The sequence below is a fragment of the Furipterus horrens genome, unplaced genomic scaffold, assembly GCF_987537825.1.
Source record: "Furipterus horrens unplaced genomic scaffold, mFurHor1.1.pri manual_scaffold_3, whole genome shotgun sequence".
In the NCBI taxonomy this organism is placed as follows: Eukaryota; Metazoa; Chordata; class Mammalia; order Chiroptera; family Furipteridae; genus Furipterus; species Furipterus horrens.
In genome coordinates, this window is record NW_028327173.1 from 155,156,084 (window position 1) to 155,174,955 (window position 18,872).

Consider the following 18,872-nt stretch of genomic DNA (forward strand, 5'->3'; position numbering starts at 1 on the left):
TAATGTCACCTGAGTCCTGAAAAGAATTGATCTCTGGTAATTAATTTTGTATCTTTAGGTTTAGAATATTCTTATAATTGATTTCTTATGCTACCATACCCTATCCTGATCACACACTATGCTGTTGCATTAATTCCCCCAACTCTCTGATGCTGCCTTCTGCTTGTAGTTTAGAGCCTTTCACACCCCTTTGTAGAACAGGCTTTGCCAGCAGTCCTGGGTTCATATTCTAGCTTCTCCATGTAGTAACCATGTGACATTGGGAAAGTTATTTGATTTATCAGGGTCTCAGAGTTCTTGCCCATAGCTGGAGGTAACAATAATCTCTTCTTCCCAGGGCTGTCAGGATTTAATAAGACTGTGTGCAATTCCTTAGCATGGTGCCTGGTACATAGTAAGTACTTGTTCATATGTCAACCTCATGTTTAGGGCCTGAGAATGTTAGGATGTTTACCTAATTAAAGGCTTCTTGGGGGATGAGCCCCTGTTCAAGTCTGTCTTTTCCCTTAGGTTATAAGCTCTATGAAAGCAAAATCTGGGTCTGGTTTATGAATCACTGTATTCCCAGGCTTGACAAATCCCTTGGCATTGTGTTAAAGATACATTTACTGAGTGAATGAACAGGTGACTGAGTAAATGAATGAAAGAAAAGAATGAATAAAAGCTCATATCATATCTAAGGAGGCCACCAGCAGGACACATCCTTAGGTTTAAGTACAAAAATAGGAAGGCAGGAGACTTACCGAGGCCCTACCTATCTTGGCTTTGAGTCTTGATGTCCCCAATTTGGAGTTTCTGTGGGGCTTTCTCTAGGATTAGGAGTAGGACACTCAGGTCTTAAAATAATTGGAAGATGTGCACTTACAATTCAAGAACAGAACACTGCAATTTGGTGTTAGAGAAAGTATTTTGGCAAGTCTCAGAAGGAAAACCACACAATAACCAGAAGCAAAACTAATGCCATACCCAGATTTGCCCAGAAGTCACAAGCTAAAAGATATACTTAGCACAGACAGGCATGCCTCACATGTCTGTCTCATCGACGTGAACTTGACATAGCTAGGCAGGCCACTTGCAAATGTACACGATGCTGATATCATATTTTTAATTGAAAAGAAAGAATGCACTATCTGGTGTTAATTCCTATGACACAAAAAGTCTTTTTCTAGTCACCAGAAGAAACTTATAATACATGTAGAAATATTTTATAATTCTGCATACTTTGTACTGCATCTTGACCTTAGGAGGTGCTTAATAAATGGATGAAATACATTAATTAATACAGAGAAAGGCCAGACAAGATTTAAAAAGCAGAAAAAGAGATAGTACAAGTAGAGAAGAATAAGTAAACTAACCTAAAGAGTGGAAGAGGAAGATGGAAAGCGAATGGTTAGAATGCAGAAAGGGAGGAAAGAAAAGAGAGAACTAGTGAAATGGGTAGAGAAATGTGCCTACGTAGCATATAGTGTGTGAATATGTGTGTCAGAGAGGCAACGGGAGACTGAGATGAAAACCTGTAAAGAGGGCTGGAAAAGAAGAGAATGGAGGAAAAGTTGAAAGAAAGCAGAAGCAATTGTGGGAAGGATTTAGGGTTTGTTAATTGTCCCAACTCTTTCAAATATACCTCTTGCATAACCCTCTTGGTCTTTAAATTTGGCTGCTGTTTGTTGTATTTAATTTATTTCTCCTTAATCCCCCCATTCATTCTTCAGATGCTTTCTTGGAAACAAAACATCATATTTTAATAAGGCTAAACCCATAAAACGTCATATTGCCTTGAACTTTAAGGTTGATTGAAATTCAAGCCAAGATTTAAGAATGAATGAGTAAATTTAGCAGAAACTGGTTCTTAGCCCAGAAGTGTACCAGTCTAATGCATTTCACATTACGTGTTCTCTCAAAAGTGACCACAGTTAAAGTATAAATGATAGAAAAGAGGTCTGTGTTGCCTTTATTTGCAAAAACAATTATACATTAGAGATTTGGTGAGTTACCTATGCTGTGTATAGCAAAATCAGGCCACATCTAGTAAGTAATAATTATTATTGCACTTCAAAAATAAATTTTATGAAGTATTAAAAGAGATTATGTTTACATATAAGCAAGTCCTTTAACCTTTCCAGATACCCCATCTGTAAAAAGGAATTGTGTTAGATAAGGACATTTTTCTTGCTGTAGCCTGAGGAACGCTATTTGCATTGCATTATTTCACATTTGGGGCTTCAGTGTTAAATTGTGTTTGGAGAAAGGATTTTGATGTAAAGACATTATAAAACCACCACACCATATAATCTATCTCCCAGCTACCTGCCCTCCGGGAGAAGGACACAAAGGGCTCTAGGTTGCCCTATAAGACCTCACCAGGAAGCCTTCTCCTCTGCTCATCATTTCACTCTCTGTTCCCAATCTTTCCTTTCTCTCTCCCATGTCTTTTGGAGGCCTGTTACTGATCTTGCCCCCCAGTCTCTGGAACTTGGGACCATTTATTCATTTATTCAGCAAGAATTTATTGAGTAGCTACTATGTGCCAGGCATTCTCCTAGAAACCAGATATACACCAGTGAGCAAAACAAAGATCCTTGTGCAGCTCTCCTTGTAGCAGGTAGAGAAGGACAATAAATAATAGACTTAGAAAATAAGGAAGTTGTAGAGTACATCCGATGGTGATGAACACTATGAGAAGAAGAAAAAGTTAAGCAGGGCAGGGGATTGAGAGACAAAGAGTCATGTTAAGAAGGAGGATTCTTGGCCCCATTTCTATGGTTCCATGTAAGACATCTACTTAATCCAGCCTGGCCTTTTACATACTATCTTACGGTCAGAGTTCTTGGAGGGTGTGATACAGACTGTTGGCCATCAGTAAATATTCATACTTGTTATTTCGCAGGTCCCTTCGCAGTTAGATCAGGCCCATATGACTCATGCTGGCCAATGAAATGTGAGAGAAAGAAGTAGTTAAAAGTCAGCTTTTCTCTTTTATCTCATCCTTACTGTGATATGCCAACCTCAGGCGGCACATTAGTCTAGGCATCATGGCTACAAGATGGACAAGGCCACCCGGCCTGCATCAGAACACGACATGAGCTAAGAAATGAACTTTTACTGTTTGTGCCACTAAGATTTCAGGATTGTCTATAACTGAATCATAGTATGCCAATATCTGTGCCAATATCTACAAAAGAAAGTGAACTGGGTAATTATAACATTAATTTTCTGCTTTTTGATGGTACAGAAAACTAAAAATCAAGAATTTTTACTTCCTCATAGATTGACAGAGATAAAAAGGTACAATTCCAGCAGGAAAGAAATGAGTAATGGTAAATTATATTTACTTTGCCCTTTTAGGACTTCATAAATATTCTATGAGGTATTTTAAACAAGTATATTTTAATTTATGAGCATAATTTACTTTTCTTTCATTCACATAACAGTAAAATTTCATTGAAAAAATTACTTGGTAGAAAAATGAGTAATTTGTTTTAATCTAATCAAAATATTTCTTGGGCTATTCCAAGTTTCCTGGCTATTCCCCTGATTTAAATCTCAAACTGGAGGAATTTTTTTTTTTCTATAAGCATTTGCTATAACAGCACTCTTTTAAGAGAGATTACAATATCAACAGAATTCAGATGGAGTTTACAAGTAAAAGAAAAGCACAGGCAATATAAAATCTAAGTTGTACTTAGGGAAACTTTATAATATAAATTTACCTGTGCTTTAATTCCTAGGATCATACTAAAAACCCAGTCGATATTTTCCTTTAGTGGACTCCAAAGAAAACATTTTGGAAGACAGTCTCAAACGCACAAAGATTCATTAACTATGTAAATACTGATGTTCAAAGTCAAGCACACGAGTGTGTAAAGCAAGAGACTGCTGAGGGATGGCAGGAAGGCCCCACCACCTGTCATGGTGTCTACTGTCCTACCATTAATGACACTTTCCTTGGACTCTTGAAGGATTTTGTTTTTCTGTGACTTCTTTAACAGAAAAAAAAAATGACATAGCTGGAATAGAACAGGTGGGGGAGAATCCATGCTGAGGAGCAAGGGACTGGGTGGAATGGTGTGAAGACAGTGATAACAAAACAGTAGTCTAAAATAGGGGACAACCGCTGACTGACTGATTAATAAACCAGAATATTCTTCTTAAAAACCTACTACCTTTAAGATATATGCCAGACACTATGAAAAATACAGAAATACATGAAGCAGGATTACTGTTTTCACATGTTTACATCTAGCATTTTGGTCTGGTGAAGGAGTCAGAGAATGGAGGGATGGTTAGGTCTAGAGCTAGAAATACAAGTGTGTCCTGTATTCATCCTTAGCAAGTCTACAGAGGGCACCAGGGAGGCCAAGGTAAGGCAAGTTAGGGTATTATGGGACTAGAGGGAACACAATCTAGAGGAGAAAAAACAAGGATGAAATGAATGATGAACTGATAAAGCCATTATCCCTTGGCAAGTATTTTTACTCATTAACATGAGAAGAGATTACAGACTCTGATGCCTGGAAAACTTTATGTGTTCCCACCAAATTAAAAAATAATAACAAATCAGATTTCAGATAATTAGTTGGTTACTATTTATGTTACAAAAGCTTTTTGATTTTAAGATTTTTGTTTGTCTATTGTAAACACTCACCATCAAACTTTGCAAGTCTGCTAATATCTTCTCCAAGTGTTGAGGTAACTGATAGTGCATGGCGCACTTTAAGGTTAGTTTCCCTGTGAAATTAATTGACATGACATGAATTTTTATATGAAACAGCCCAACAGCATCTTACACAAAGCAATTAGGCAGGTGCAGTACACGCAAAATCCAATACGAGAGATTCAAGAAACTCCCTTTGAATATTATTCACATGTCTCACACTGTCTCAGGAAAGTGGACAGGGCTTTGCAGGCTCCTAAGAATTGACATTCCACTCACGGCACATCTGTATAACAACACGGTAATCTGTTTTGTTATTTGAATAAATAGAGGACATAATAACTGTGGTTTCATTCGAATCTACTGAGACATCATGCATGAGTTACAAAACACATGAGGAACGGGAACACAATTGCCAAATTAAGGAGGCCAATATGACTTCAGAGTCTACTATCTACATAGGAGTTTTTCTTGCAAAAACAGGTCATGGTTAATTTCACAGTAGCTGAAATTTAAGTGAGAAAAGGAATACAGCTTTCTTTTTCTTGGAAAATCAAGCCAAGAATCCCATAAGTCTAAAATCAAATAACCAAACAGGGACTCAGTAGGTCACAATAAGCTGGTCATCTTCTTTCAGGCAGGACCACACATATGATGGACAGATTGCTGAACTCTGGTGTTCAAGAAATGGCCAGCAGTGAATATTCTATGACTATCACTCACATCTTGCATTGAAGGGCTTATATTGCCAGTTTTCTCCCTAAATCCAACCAAATTCTCTTATACTGTAGTTTAAGATTATCTGTCAGAGTTCTACCTTTTATGAAAACATTTAGTAGTGGGTTCATTCAGTCAGCAAATATTAATTGAACACATACCATGATACTCAATGCTGCCCCAGGAGGGTTATTGTCCTCTTGAGGGAAACAGGTGGTAGGTAAAAAAGCAAATATCACCTTTGTAAGTACATGTTCAACTATGGAGTAATAGAATTTAGAGAACCAAGAAGCAGATACCTGAGAAGGCATTTAATCTAAACTTCCCATAAATTAGCTTCACAATGGTGTTAAGGTAATATGAACCCAACTCAAGGAATGCCCATTGGTAAAATAGCTTCATGCAGGAGAATTGTATAAATAATTGAAGTTACTTTGTTTAAAAGTAATCTCATTGATCAAAATGTATTAATTCCTAGGAGGCAGAGATGAGTAGGGATTGAACACAATAAAGGCAGAAACTGAGCTGGACTTGATAAACAAGCATGAGATAGTGGTGCTGAGGCTAAGGGACTAATGTCCATTCATTTAAACCACTTTTCAAATACTAGAAACAGTCAGTCACACCAACCAGCCCAGACAGCCCTTATTTCCTTTATCCTCTCTAATACCTCATGTAATTCACAAAAGTTTTTCATCATTTTAAGTTACTTCCTCAGGATTCTCTCCAATATATCGCTTTCACCTTAATATATAGAAACTAAAGGGGGAAAATAGTCACATATGTGCTTTATGATAAAAAAAAAAGAATTTTCCAAGACTCCAGATTAATACCTTCATTGCCATGCCATGCCCTCCCTTAATCTGCCTAAGCAGCTTGACAAACTTCAAAATAACTTTTAGCATATGAAACAATACAGAAAGATCCTCTGTACCCTATATTTGGTTTAATGGTAAAATCCTGCAAAACTGTATCACAATGTGACAAGCAGGATATTGACATTGACACAGTCAAGATACAGAGTATTTCCCTCACTACAGGGATTCCTCTGGTTGCTCTTCATAGCCATGCCCACTTCCCTGTCTTCTCAGACCCATCTTTAACTCCTAATGACCCCTACCCTGCTGTCCATTTCTATATTTCTGCCATTTCAAGAATGTTATATAAATGGAATAATACAGGATGTGACCTTTTGGAAGTGGCTTTTTTTTTTTTTTTTACTCATCATAATTCTCTGAAGATTCATTCAGGTTGTTGTATATATCAATAGTTCATTCCTTTTTATTGTTTAGTAGCATTCCATGATATGGATATACCACAGTTTGTTCAATCATTCACATGTTGAAAAGCATATAAATTGTTTTTAATCTGGGGTTGGACAAATAAAGCTGCTATAAACACTTGTGTACAAATTTTCATGTAAACATAAGTCTTCATTTCTCTGGGATAAATGCCCAGAAATGAAATTGCTGGGTTGTATGGTAGTTGCATATTTAGTTTTTTAAGAAACTGCCAAACTGTTTTCCGGAGTGGTTGTAATATTTTATATTTTCATCAGCAATGTGTGAGCGATCCCATTTCTCTACATCCTTCTCAGCATTTGGAATTATCGCTCTTTTTTATTTGAGCCATTCTGATAGGTACGTGGTGATATTCTATTGTGGTTTTAATTTAATTTCCCTAATGGCTAATGATGCTGAACATCTTTTCATGTGCTTATTTGCCATCAATGTGTCATGTTTGGTAAACTGTTTCTTCATATCTTGCCAATTTTCTAATTAAATTATTTGGTTTTTTTACTATTGAGTTTTGAGTATTTTTCGTATATTCAAGATACAGTCCTTTGTCAGATAAATGGTTTGCAAATGTTTTCTCCTAGTCTGTAACTTAGTTTTTCCATCTTATTAACAGGGTCATTTGCAAAGCAAATCTTTTAATTTGATGAAGTCCAGTTTGTCAAATTTCCTTTTTATGGATCATGAATATTGTGTCAACTCAGACTAGCCCTAGATCTTGAATATTTTTCTCCTATGTTTTTCTCTAAAAGTTTTATAGTTTTATGTTTTACATTTGAATTCAATTTTTCTAGTAATCACAGGGCTATTCAAATTATCTATTTCATATTGGATGAGTTGTGATAGTTTGTGTTTGGCAAAGTGGTCCGTTTTATCTATGTTGTTAAATTTAGGTGTATAGAGTTGTTTGTAGTATTTCCTTATCCTTCTGATGTCTACAAGATCTATCTTAATATCCCCTGCCTGGTTCATTCACGATATTGTTAATTTGTGTCTTCTCTTTTTTCCTTTTTCAGTCTTGCTAAAGGTTTGTCAATTTCCTTGATCTTTTCAAAGGACCAGCTTTTTTTTTTATTGATTATCTCTATTGTTTTCAAGTTCATTAATTTTTGTTCTTGTTTTTATCTCCTTCCTTCTGCTAGTTTTAGATTTATTTTGGTATTTTCTATGTTCCTGAGATGGGAGTGATTTGAGACTTTTTATCTTTTTAGTTGCATGCATTTATTGCTATAAGTTTTTTCTCTCAGCACTATTTTAGCTTCTGCCCAAACTAGGGGTAGGATTTCACAGGCCAAACTCTATTTGAATAGCTCAGTAGGACAATAATTTGGGAGGTAGTGGTTAAAACTGTAGGCTCTTTTGTCAGACTTCCAAGTTTTAATCCTATCTCCACTCTAGACTTTTGAGACAAATTACTTAGCCTCTCTAAGATTTGGTTTCTTCATTGTACAATGGGGCTTATATATAGTACCTATTTCAGGATTAACTTATAAAATCCATCCATAGAGCGTATCTGGTATCTTTAAAATGTAAGCATTCAATGCAGACAGACAAATGGAATCTATGAAAAATAACTACTTTATATCAATGTCAAAGCTGCCTCATACTTCCTTTCTCTTTTTTTCCTCCATGTCTCCATTTGGCCCAGTTCCAGAAGATTGCCTTCTACAGTAACATTGGTCCTTCCTTCCTCAGGAAATGTGGATTACTACACTTCACATTTTCCTTGGAGAATCACTTGAAATTAAAAACAAACCAACCCCAAAAGAACCCTTCTAAGGATTCTCAGTGAAGAGTCCCTGTGTGATATTATTTACATATATATCTTTGATTCACTGTTTCTGAAAGGAAATAAAAATCAAAAGAAAAGATAGTTTTCAAAAATCTGCAAAGTATTATAATTAGCAAGTGGACTTTGGAATTAGACTATTTCTTCCAAGAAAATTAAATGAAAAATAAGGATTTAAGATTTAAGTCCTGGGTGGTGTATCTCTCCACACCATGGCCCTCTCCTTTCTTGGAGTGAATAAAAACTTGACCTTCTACACTTTCTTCTCTTTGTGAATTCTTTCCATAGGCTGACCATTTTGGTGGCCTATATGGGGACATTCTCTATTTCTCCCTCTCCTCCAGCCTCTTAAGATTTGCAACTAGGGGAACAGTGGGCAGAGGATGCTTGACCCGGCTAACCTTCCATCCCTGTTTCTGTGAGGCTTAGAGAGAGGATTCTAACCTTTCTCTGCTTCTCCGACTCTGAGGACAGCCTCCCCCTCACCCATCTTCACAGCCAATGATCAGTATGTCTCTCTGAATCTCTAGAAGAAAACATCCTAGCGAAAGTGATAGTTTTTCCCCTCTTCTCATCATTGTCATAAACTCCAGTACTGGGTCTATCACCTTCTCAGGGTTTCGGCTGGGAGGAATGCCTCCAACCATCTCCCTGGTGGTTTGGTCTGCTCTTGGGGCCCAGGGATGCATATCTCTGAGGCAGAACCTCCTCTTAGGTCTGCCCTCAGGCTTGAGGATGCTGAGCTCTGGTCACAGACCCCTAAGTCATTTGAGTTGGGGACACCCTTCTCAAACCACCCCCCTTGGTTGTTCTTGTCCCTAAGATATCCTTCCCTTTGCTTTTTTCATAGTTCTCACCATGGGCAATACTCAATTGACCCTGCCCAAGGACTCCCCATTGGGACGTCTGCGTAAGAACTTGAAGGCTCTGGGACTTATTGACCTCAAGTCCAAGAGCTTGATTTTCTATTGCAACACAGCCTGGACTCAATACAAACTGGGTGAACAGGAAGTCTGGTCCATGGATGGGTCTCTTAATTATAATTCTATCCTCCAACTCTACCTTTACTGTCGCCATCTGGATCCCCTCCTTGGGTTTGGTTCTCCAGAGGAGAGAACAAGATTTTGACCTTTGTTCCAGGCCTCTCTCTCCTAACTATGCCTTTTTCTTCAAAGCTGCCTCACTCTATCCGCCCACCCCCAACTAGGGCCTATCTTGCTACAGAGTAATTGCACTATTTGTTTTCCAGCTGAGTAGCACTCCAGTCCTTTAAGGCCATGCTCTTTTTATCAATGTTGCCCAGCAGGGGGTGATGCGATTCCTTACCTGTCTAACCCAAGTCCTGCATTCAACTCCCGGTTTGGGATTAGGCTTGGCCACTTTAAGTAAAAACAAGGGTACAAAGAGGGACAAAATCTCACCCCCTCTCCAGACTGTAAAACACTCTATATTCTCCTGTTGGAGGCCTGAGAGCTGCTAAATCTTTAGAAAAATTGGGCATGCCTCTCAATGCAGAGAAAAAAATAGCATTTTAAAATCAAGCCGCTTTTCTGCCCCCTCACCTGATGAAACAAAAGTCCTTCTAGGAGAAGCTTGCTTTTCTTTCCCTACATTTTGAAATGCAAAAACTCTTGTCTAGGCCATCTTTTAAAATACAAATATTGGGGAGATAATTCTTATGAAAAGGGGGAAAACTTTAGCTGTATCTGAGCAAATCAATTTAATTTATTTTAGCTATTCTTTTCTAAATTAGTAAATTCTAATGAAAGTTATTGAATGTCTAAGTATTTTGAAATAACATGAAATATCAAAACATAGATTGCTAGACCTGCTTTTGGCTTTTTATTACAAAGAGGCTGTGGGGTGAGTTTGAAGCTATAGATAAATGTCTTGTGCTTTACCAGAGGTGTGTTCCTTGAAAGCAAGAGTGTGTTTGCCAACAGAGGAACCTATGTTTCTAAAGGTCATGAGAAGTGTTCATAGAAGTCAATCTAGAAAATACCGGTTGCTTACTTTTTAGTCATTATTGGAAATTGAAATTTCTAAAACTTAAGTTCAAATTAAGTTGGAAAAAATTGTATGGTTTTAGTAATAAGGCATGGAGATGCAATTTTGAAGGACAGGGGTTGAAATTGAGTTATTCTAAAAATGGTTATTTATAAATGGATAAGAAAGCTTGTGAAAGTTGCAGAAAAGTTTGTGAAGGTTGTGAAAGTTGTAAATTTCTGAAGAAAGAAACCTCAGGCTCCAGTACCCCTTCCTCCACCTAATTTCTCTCTGGTGACATTCTTTGATGACTCTGGTGGTACCTGGGTTGTTTCATTATACTCTCTCTTGCCCTTGTCGGTGTGGGGAATCCTACCCGTCAGCTGTGGAATAAATCCTTCATCAAGACGCACTTTGTCCATGCTGAGATAGAAGGTAAGGCTGCCCTCTGGACATGGAGTCACCCCACATGACCATCCCCAGGTGACACCTGGGACATGGGGTCCAGTGAGTCAGGAACTGATCACCCCTGATGCAAAGGGATCCATTCCTTCCCCTTTGTTTGAGGCTCTCATCATTGATAAGGTCACACTCAGGCACACGGTCAGCATATCTATCTCTTTGTATTTCTCTGCTGGTGTGGACTTTAACTCAAGGTCCTTCATCTGAAGCATGTATCTTCCGTTACCAGATTTCTGATACAGCAGCCCCACCAGGGTCTTCCCTTCTGCTAGACTCCTTAGAGCCAAAACGTAATTTGCACCACTCATGAACAGTCTTAAAAGCTTTTAGTGAGTCTCAACAGGTCTTCTTGCTTGGTATTTAGGACCTTCCATCCCCCTTCCAGTCTCCTTAAAAGTTGTCAAAAGCAAGTAAGAATCTTATACTTACTCTCAAAAATTAGTAATTCAAATTATGTGTATGGTCTTTATGTGTTCAGTCTTCATGTATGTAGCCTGTATGTGATATGCTTATATGTTACATGTGGTGCATTTTCTGCCTCCAGATGGCATAACTAGGGTGTAATATCTTATTGGCCTAAAGAAATTAAATGCTGATATAAATTAAGCAGGATCCTGTGGTTTGAACAAATTATTTGATATCAAAACAGGTTTTAAATTTGATTAATATTTTCTTCAAGTTATTACCAAATATATATATATATATATATATATATATATATATAATAATATTTTGGTTAAGTATAGTTGACAACCTTCTCAAACTGTAAATTTTAAAAACTGGGAAATGACTTTGAGTTATTCTAATGGGCTGCTGGAATACCTCAAGGATTTATTCTCTCTCCTCATAAAAGAAAAGTTTTTGAACTAATTAGGCTTATTTAATATGCTCAAAGTTACATGGAAAACTTTGCCAAATAGAATAATAATAACTATTTTATTTATATACATATATTTTTATCAAAATAGATTTTCTAGAAATTTCAACCTGCCCCAGGGAGGAACTTGCAAAGCTTCAGACTCAAGTTCAAACAGGAAGTTCTCAGGGGTAACCGGTGTCCTGTCAGTGACACTGGACAAGGCCAAGAGTGATGGTTCCCTGTAGGGACATCAAGCAGTGGTACTCTGGGTATTTGTAACCCACACATTGAGAATTTATTGTTTCCAATTCTCAATGCACACTTCTGATAAGTCCTGTACAGTGTTTTAAAACCATGCATACTGTTAGGTCTTTATATATATTAAAATTGTGTGTTAAATCTAAAACTGTAAGTTCTGTATTATTCTTTTATGTCAATCCATAGTAATTATTACTTATCAAGAAATTGTTATCTTGAAATAGCATATTTTACAAAGAAGCAAAGTTCTTTTTTAATTGCATCTTAATTGAATCTACAACCATTTCATTTTAAAATTGGTCATTTATGAACAGTCACTGTTTTACTCTAATACATTTGCAAATGTATATTTGGATAGGTTCATGAAAGGACTCTGACTTACTGTAAATTACAGGTATCTTAGTAGGTCATATCTTTGAAGTAAATAGATTTATAGAAACCTTAGAATAACTGGATTTGTGAAAATACTGGCAAATAGTCAGGACAAACAAAATTGGTTATTTGTAACTAAATGAACTAAAGATAATTGTTATTCCTATGACTGTTAAAAATATTGCTAATTTTAATTTTTTTTGTTTTCCAGATATAAGAAAGCTTGTTTTCTCCTTAGAACAATTTGTAAGTTATACCCTCATAAATAATATTGAAACATTTATATTTTTCTCTCTACCTAATCCCTCTTGTATTCAGCAACTCTTAATGAGTGAATATTATTTTCATGGCAATATGTTTGTCTTCATAAACCTAATAAGAATCTGTTCTCTTTGTAATAGCACCAGTTTCCAAATGTGGTTTTATTAACCAAGTCTTTGTCTGAAATGTCATGATCAAAAGGGTCCTGCCTGGACTCTGGATGTCACCAGAAAGCCTTAAGGAATTAAGATCGACTTTTGAAGCTAATAAGAGCCCCTTGGAGAAATGGCCTGGTACCTTGCTTTGTCATTTTGTTCATGGAGGTCTTTCCATGTAAGGAACCTGAAGACATGTCAAGGACCTCAAGAACTTGAGGAATCCACCCAAACTTATAGGTATACAGACAAATCAGATGACAATTGTGTGGCTTGACTTCTGTGCCTTGAAGGGCTGATTAAAGTTCAGTCTGAAGGTTCCTTGTAAAATTCCAGCAAGGCAGATTTGAAAAAACCTATATGATCAATTACTATTCTTGTTGTATTCATGCAAATAATCAGGCCAAACTGAAACTGGACTTACATGCAGTCTCTGATAAAATGAGGATGATTTTAGGGAGAAAATTTGTGTTTCAATGAAAATCACAATGTCCAATTGTCACCCGTAATCTGAATTAAATCCTAATTTTACTAGTTTTCTTCCAAGCTAATGTTTCATTTTTAATTCATCCCTTGACTTGGAATTATTGAGAACTACTGATGCAGTGTCAGCCACACAGATGTACCTACTACTCTACCTTTCCCTTTGGGGGATTTTAAGGCCAATACCTGGTCCTTCTTTTCCCAGCTAACTCTCTTCCTAGGACCTATAGCAGCCTTTCTTTACAGTATTCCCTCACTTATCGTGGGTATTATGTTCTAGATGCCCCCATCCCCAGCCCCCGCGGTAGGTAAAAATCTGCAAAGTAGAAACCTTACATTTATTTTAGTATTTATATATATTTTAAGGCTTTATAAACCCTTCCCACACACTTATAAACCGCTCCCAGTCTCTTATTAACCTTTCCCACTCCCTTATTAACCTTTGCCACACTTTTATAAACACTACTTATGTTCTTAAACATATTCTACACTCTTGAACCTACGTAACTTTAACAACATACGTATACAGTATCGCAAAATCCCACAATATAGCAAAAAATCTTCAATAAATCATTAAATACAATATTTTTAAAAATCCCGCAATACAGCAAGGCCGCGATAAGTAAACTGCAGTATAGAGAGGGACTACTGTATTCTTGTCTTTAGGCCATGTCTTCTCAAATACCTCATATATTTCATTCAACAGAGTGTCCCAGATCTCAGAGATTCCCTCCACCAATGGCCTCCAGCCACAGCTCTTGCTTTTCAGGCTGGTGGATTCTACCTTCTTCTCCTTAATGACCCATACCCAGATCCACAGGCCAGGACAACTCCACATCCATAATGCTCAAGAAGTAGTTCTAGAAAACTAAACCTTCATCCCTATTCTCCAAACCCAAAACTGGGCCAGGTCATTAGGAATCATTCCATTTTAAAACCCGAGGGGGGAATGAAAGGACAAAGCCAGCAGCACTTGCTACTGTGACACCATTTGCCTAACAGGCTTATGACCTGGTTAAACATGACTGCCATGTAACTCTTCTGAGCTTCTGTCCCCAGGACTGGAAATGACTGGAATTACAGAACTTACTACTCCCTACAGCCATAGGTAGAAAATAACATTGGAACAAACTGCAGTCTTATATTACAACACTGCAACATCCCAGGGCCATATAACAGCAGCTCCTCCCACCTTTTTTAAATCCAATTATGATCCAATAAAAGTTCAAAGCCCCTATCCCTCTGCTGGTGGATCTCTCCACACCATGCCCCTCTACTTTCTTGAAGAGTGAATAAAAACTTAACTCTTAAAAAAAAAAAAAAATTTAAGTCCAGTTCCTAAAGCTTTCAGTCTTAAATAAATATTTTTTAAAAAATCTAATTAATTATTCTAACTTAAATAACTTACCCATCAAGCTCAGCAGTTTCAATGTAACAAAGGCCATGTGGCTCACTACTTGATAGGAGAAGCAGATCAGCCTATTTTTAAATGAGGATAAAGAGTACTGAGAAAGGAAGACTGGTTCAAAGTCTTCTATGTTGTATCATCCCTGCACTACTAATGAGCCAGGTGAACCTCAGGAAAAAAAATGAGAGGTGAAATCCTGTTCCGCTTCTCTGTTATAAGCCCTGAATCAAACCCTCCCTCTACTTACCTGTTCCTGTTTTGCACAACCTTGACCATCAGAAGAACATAAGCAAGGGCATGGGATATCATAAAAATAAACATCCACCTCATTTACTTTTTTTGCAAGAAATATATAAGATTCCATTTTCTTGCTTTGGTAATTACTAATGAAAAATATAAAACTTTCCCCAGTAAATTAGATAAATGGAAATATTTGTATGCACATACTTTAATTCCTTTGTATTATCAGTTAAGAGCAGGCGCAGGCCAAGAAGATGGGGAAAGGCAGAAGTGAAATAGAAGGAGGAAGTGGAAAACAATAAAGAAAATAAGACAAGCAAGGAAATTTTAAAAAGAGAGAAAGGTTAAAAGAAAAACAAAATTCAAATTACATAGAAAAAAGAAAAAAGTGGTGGAATGTAAGGAAGAAGAAAGAGAAAATAAAGCAGGGACTAAGCAAGAGGGAAAGATAGAATAGGAAATGTGGTAGAGGACAGTGGAAAACATTCAGAAACTAAGTGGTTGGTCTCTCTCAGAGATAAGTCATTCTATGCGGTTGTTCATTTGAGCTTTGGAAATAACATATCACAGTTCAGCCTTAGAGTGCTGGTACCTTTCTACATTGGAAAGCTATTTATTTAATTTTAAGTTTCAAAATTTTATATTAAAATTAGGGGTTTTGGTTCCACATTTAGCTATTCTAAATTATGTTTCAATGAACAAAGGGAGACATATATATCTTTTTGAATTAGCTTTTTTGTTTTCAGAAGTGGAATTGCTGGTCCCTCAATAGATAAATGGATAAAGAAGATGTGAAATATATATATATATATATATATTATATATATATATACACACACACACACACACACATACATGCAACAAAATATTATTCAGCCATAAAAAAAGAATACAATCTTGCCATTTCTGACAAAATGGATGAACCTACGGTATATCACACTAAGTGAAATAAGTCAGACAGAAAAAAACAAGTACTATATGATTTCATTTATATGTGGAATCTAAAAATTAAATAAGCAAAAGAGAAACAGACTGATGAACAAACTGATAGTTGCCAAAGGGGAGTGTTATGGGGAGATGGACGAAGAGGTGAAGGGACGAAGAAGTACAAACTTCTAGTTATAAAATAAATAAGTCACAGGGATATAATGTACAGCACAGGGACTATAGTCAATAATATCTTAATAACTTCTTGTGGGACAGATGGTTAGTAGACATACCATGGTGACCACATCATAAACTATATCATAGTAGAATCACTATGTTATATACTGGAAACTAACATAACATTGTGTGTCAACTATTCTTCAGTAAGAAATAAATAATAATTAATAAAATACGGTTTCTATTTTTTTTAATTCTGAAGGTTTTGAATGTCTGAAAAGAGCTGACTAAAATTCTAGCTATTTATTTTAACATAGTCTAACAATTTTTTAGCTACATCTGAATGTACAATCAGTATTCCAAATCTGTGATATTTTCTTACCTTTGTTTTTAAAAATATTAGAATTGTGCCATTCTCAAGTCCTGAAACTTAAATTTAGAATGAATCCACTCTTTTCATTGTCTCAAGCTTTTAAATTTCCAACTCAGAAATAGACAGTGTGTGTGTGTGTGTGTGTGTGTGTGTGTGTGTGTGTGTGTGTGTGGGTGCGCTCATGTGTGTTGTCTAACGGGTGATAAAACAGGGTTTGGGAAGAAAAGCAACTCTGGGTATAAACAGGCATCGTTTTCTATATTTCATAATTATTTTCAATCACAGATTATAAGAATTAGAGAATTCCAAGTTTTGTTTAAAATGATCCTTTTAAGCTCGGGGAAGGAGAAGCTTAGGCCCAAAGAGCATGAAGTTCTGTTACTATCATATTCATTGAAATTAAAAATAAGAAATAAAACCAAGGTGAATTTTCAAAAACATTTTTCTCTTTAAAATACAGATGGGTAATTTTGGCTCTAGAGTGCTATACACTCAAAATAGAAAAGGGGGGGTATGCACTCTTCACACATTCTCTCCATCGTGGGTATGCCTAGTTTACATGGTGGAAGGTCAGAAAATAAACTTCTATCATGACAGGCTTCTGTGACTCATCTGTAGATGAAGAAGAGCCTTGATAAATCAGACCCATTCATTCCTCAGGGCAGGGAAAACTATGATTATTGAAACTCACAACAGGGGCAGCAAATAGTCATTAATTCCAATCAAAACCATCTTCTTTAAACCCCCATTTATACATTCTTCTCTCAATTATCAGTGCCTTATCCGGTGTGACTATACTTAGGGGAAAATATGTTGATATGGACAAAAATCAGAATAAAGTCATGAAAATATGTGAGATTATTGGTATTATTTTTATTTAAAATTTAAATTTTATATCCAAAAAATATATGTTGTGCCATGTTTACTAGATATAGTATTATTTTTGTTTTTTATAATTAAATTGATTTGAGAAGATTAACAAAAAGATGGTTAAAAGAAGAGAAGGAAGAAAGGAAGATAATAATGAGCCTCATATCATTTACTAATGGATAGGCCCTTTCTTTGTTTAAAACAAAATCCTTTCCGACATATTTCACCCCCACAATTAGTAACTGTTTATAAGCAGAACATTGATCATTTACTTTGTTTTCATATAGAAGGAGCAATAAGCTTCTTCATACAGTTCAGATAAATGTTTTTAAATATATCTTCTTTCTCTGAAAATTTTCAACTTTCTACTGTCTCATCTGTTCTTCAAAAGGAGGGTTTATTTACAGAAATTAGAGTGAAACAAGTACCTCTGATTTGAACTATAAAACTTAAAATAACATGAGGACAATTATACCCAAAGTGGCTTCCCTGGAAGGATGTCAAAGGAAGGTGCAAAAAAGACTAGATGAGACTCCCTAATGGGTCCAGAGAGAGCCAAAGCCTGCCCTTGTCAGGACTGGAGTGGAGGTCAAATTAATCTAGCCCTTTATTCAATATGAAAAGCAAAATCCTCAAAAATAGGATTTTAATCATTCAAAACCATCAGTAGAAATTTTCTAATTGTGATCATCCAGGAGGAAGCATACATTTTCTCTTCCTCTAGCTTATCTTTTCTTCAAATATAAGCAAATTAGCAGTATCAATTTTATTATTGAGGGCTAGTATTCAAATTATGGGAGGACAGACTTTTTAAAATACTCTGGAGCATTTTAAAAGCTCTTATTTACATCAAACAATTGTATATCTTTTGTATTTATTAATTTAACGCATCCCAGAGGAGACAGACAGTGATAATCACTCAACCTTATCTCAGTTACCATGTTTTTGAAAGTAATTAATCAATAGGTCTTTTAAAACATTTTATCATGAGTCTTCTTACAAATATATCTTGGCATTCCCTGTTTAATTACTCTGGATTAGTATAGATTTACTAAATTTGCACATATAAGTACATATGATATTTTAATCTGAGGTGCATTATTTAAACAATGCTATATACTCACAGCAATAAATTGGTTATTTTCTAATTTAATGATGTCTCCCACTTTAACATTCATCCATTTTTCTTTCTGCAGTCTGTGAATAAAAACAAAATTAATTTTTTTCAGGAACAGGAAAGAGTCAAGGGAATGAATGTATTCATAATGGAGCATCATATGACAAGGTTCTTCTAGAATGTTCAATTCAAAGGATTTTACATAAAATCTTTTACCTGAGTGGTGTGGGGACTACAGCCCAGAGAACTCAATTCATTTTCCCAAGGATGCCCAGTTAGTTTATGGTATCCCTGGGGCTAAACTCAGGATGGCTGGGAGCTCCTCCCACCACCACATGGTACCAGCTTTATATAGCAGTTATTAACTCATCTTTGCATTTCCTTGGCCAGAACATCAAGGAGGGCAGGAGGAATAAATTCAGTCACTAACATTCTTTTCAAACTCTATTATTAATAAATGTTGAAACAT

At 36.2% G+C, this 18,872-nt stretch overlaps 1 protein-coding gene across 3 annotated transcripts in view; it reads right to left on the bottom strand.

Moving 5' to 3' along the window:
- Positions 1 to 18,872, bottom strand: part of ATP8B4 (ATPase phospholipid transporting 8B4 (putative)) — a 247,568-nt gene that overhangs the window by 128,502 nt on the left and 100,194 nt on the right. For all 3 annotated transcript variants that reach the window (XM_090270585.1, XM_090270584.1, XM_090270583.1), the window contains 3 exons: positions 18,411 to 18,483; positions 14,700 to 14,770; positions 4,646 to 4,728 (listed from right to left, as the gene is read on the bottom strand). In XM_090270585.1, coding sequence (XP_090126711.1) covers positions 4,646 to 4,728; positions 14,700 to 14,770; positions 18,411 to 18,483 — 227 coding nt within the window. The remainder of the gene's footprint in view (positions 1 to 4,645; positions 4,729 to 14,699; positions 14,771 to 18,410; positions 18,484 to 18,872) is intronic.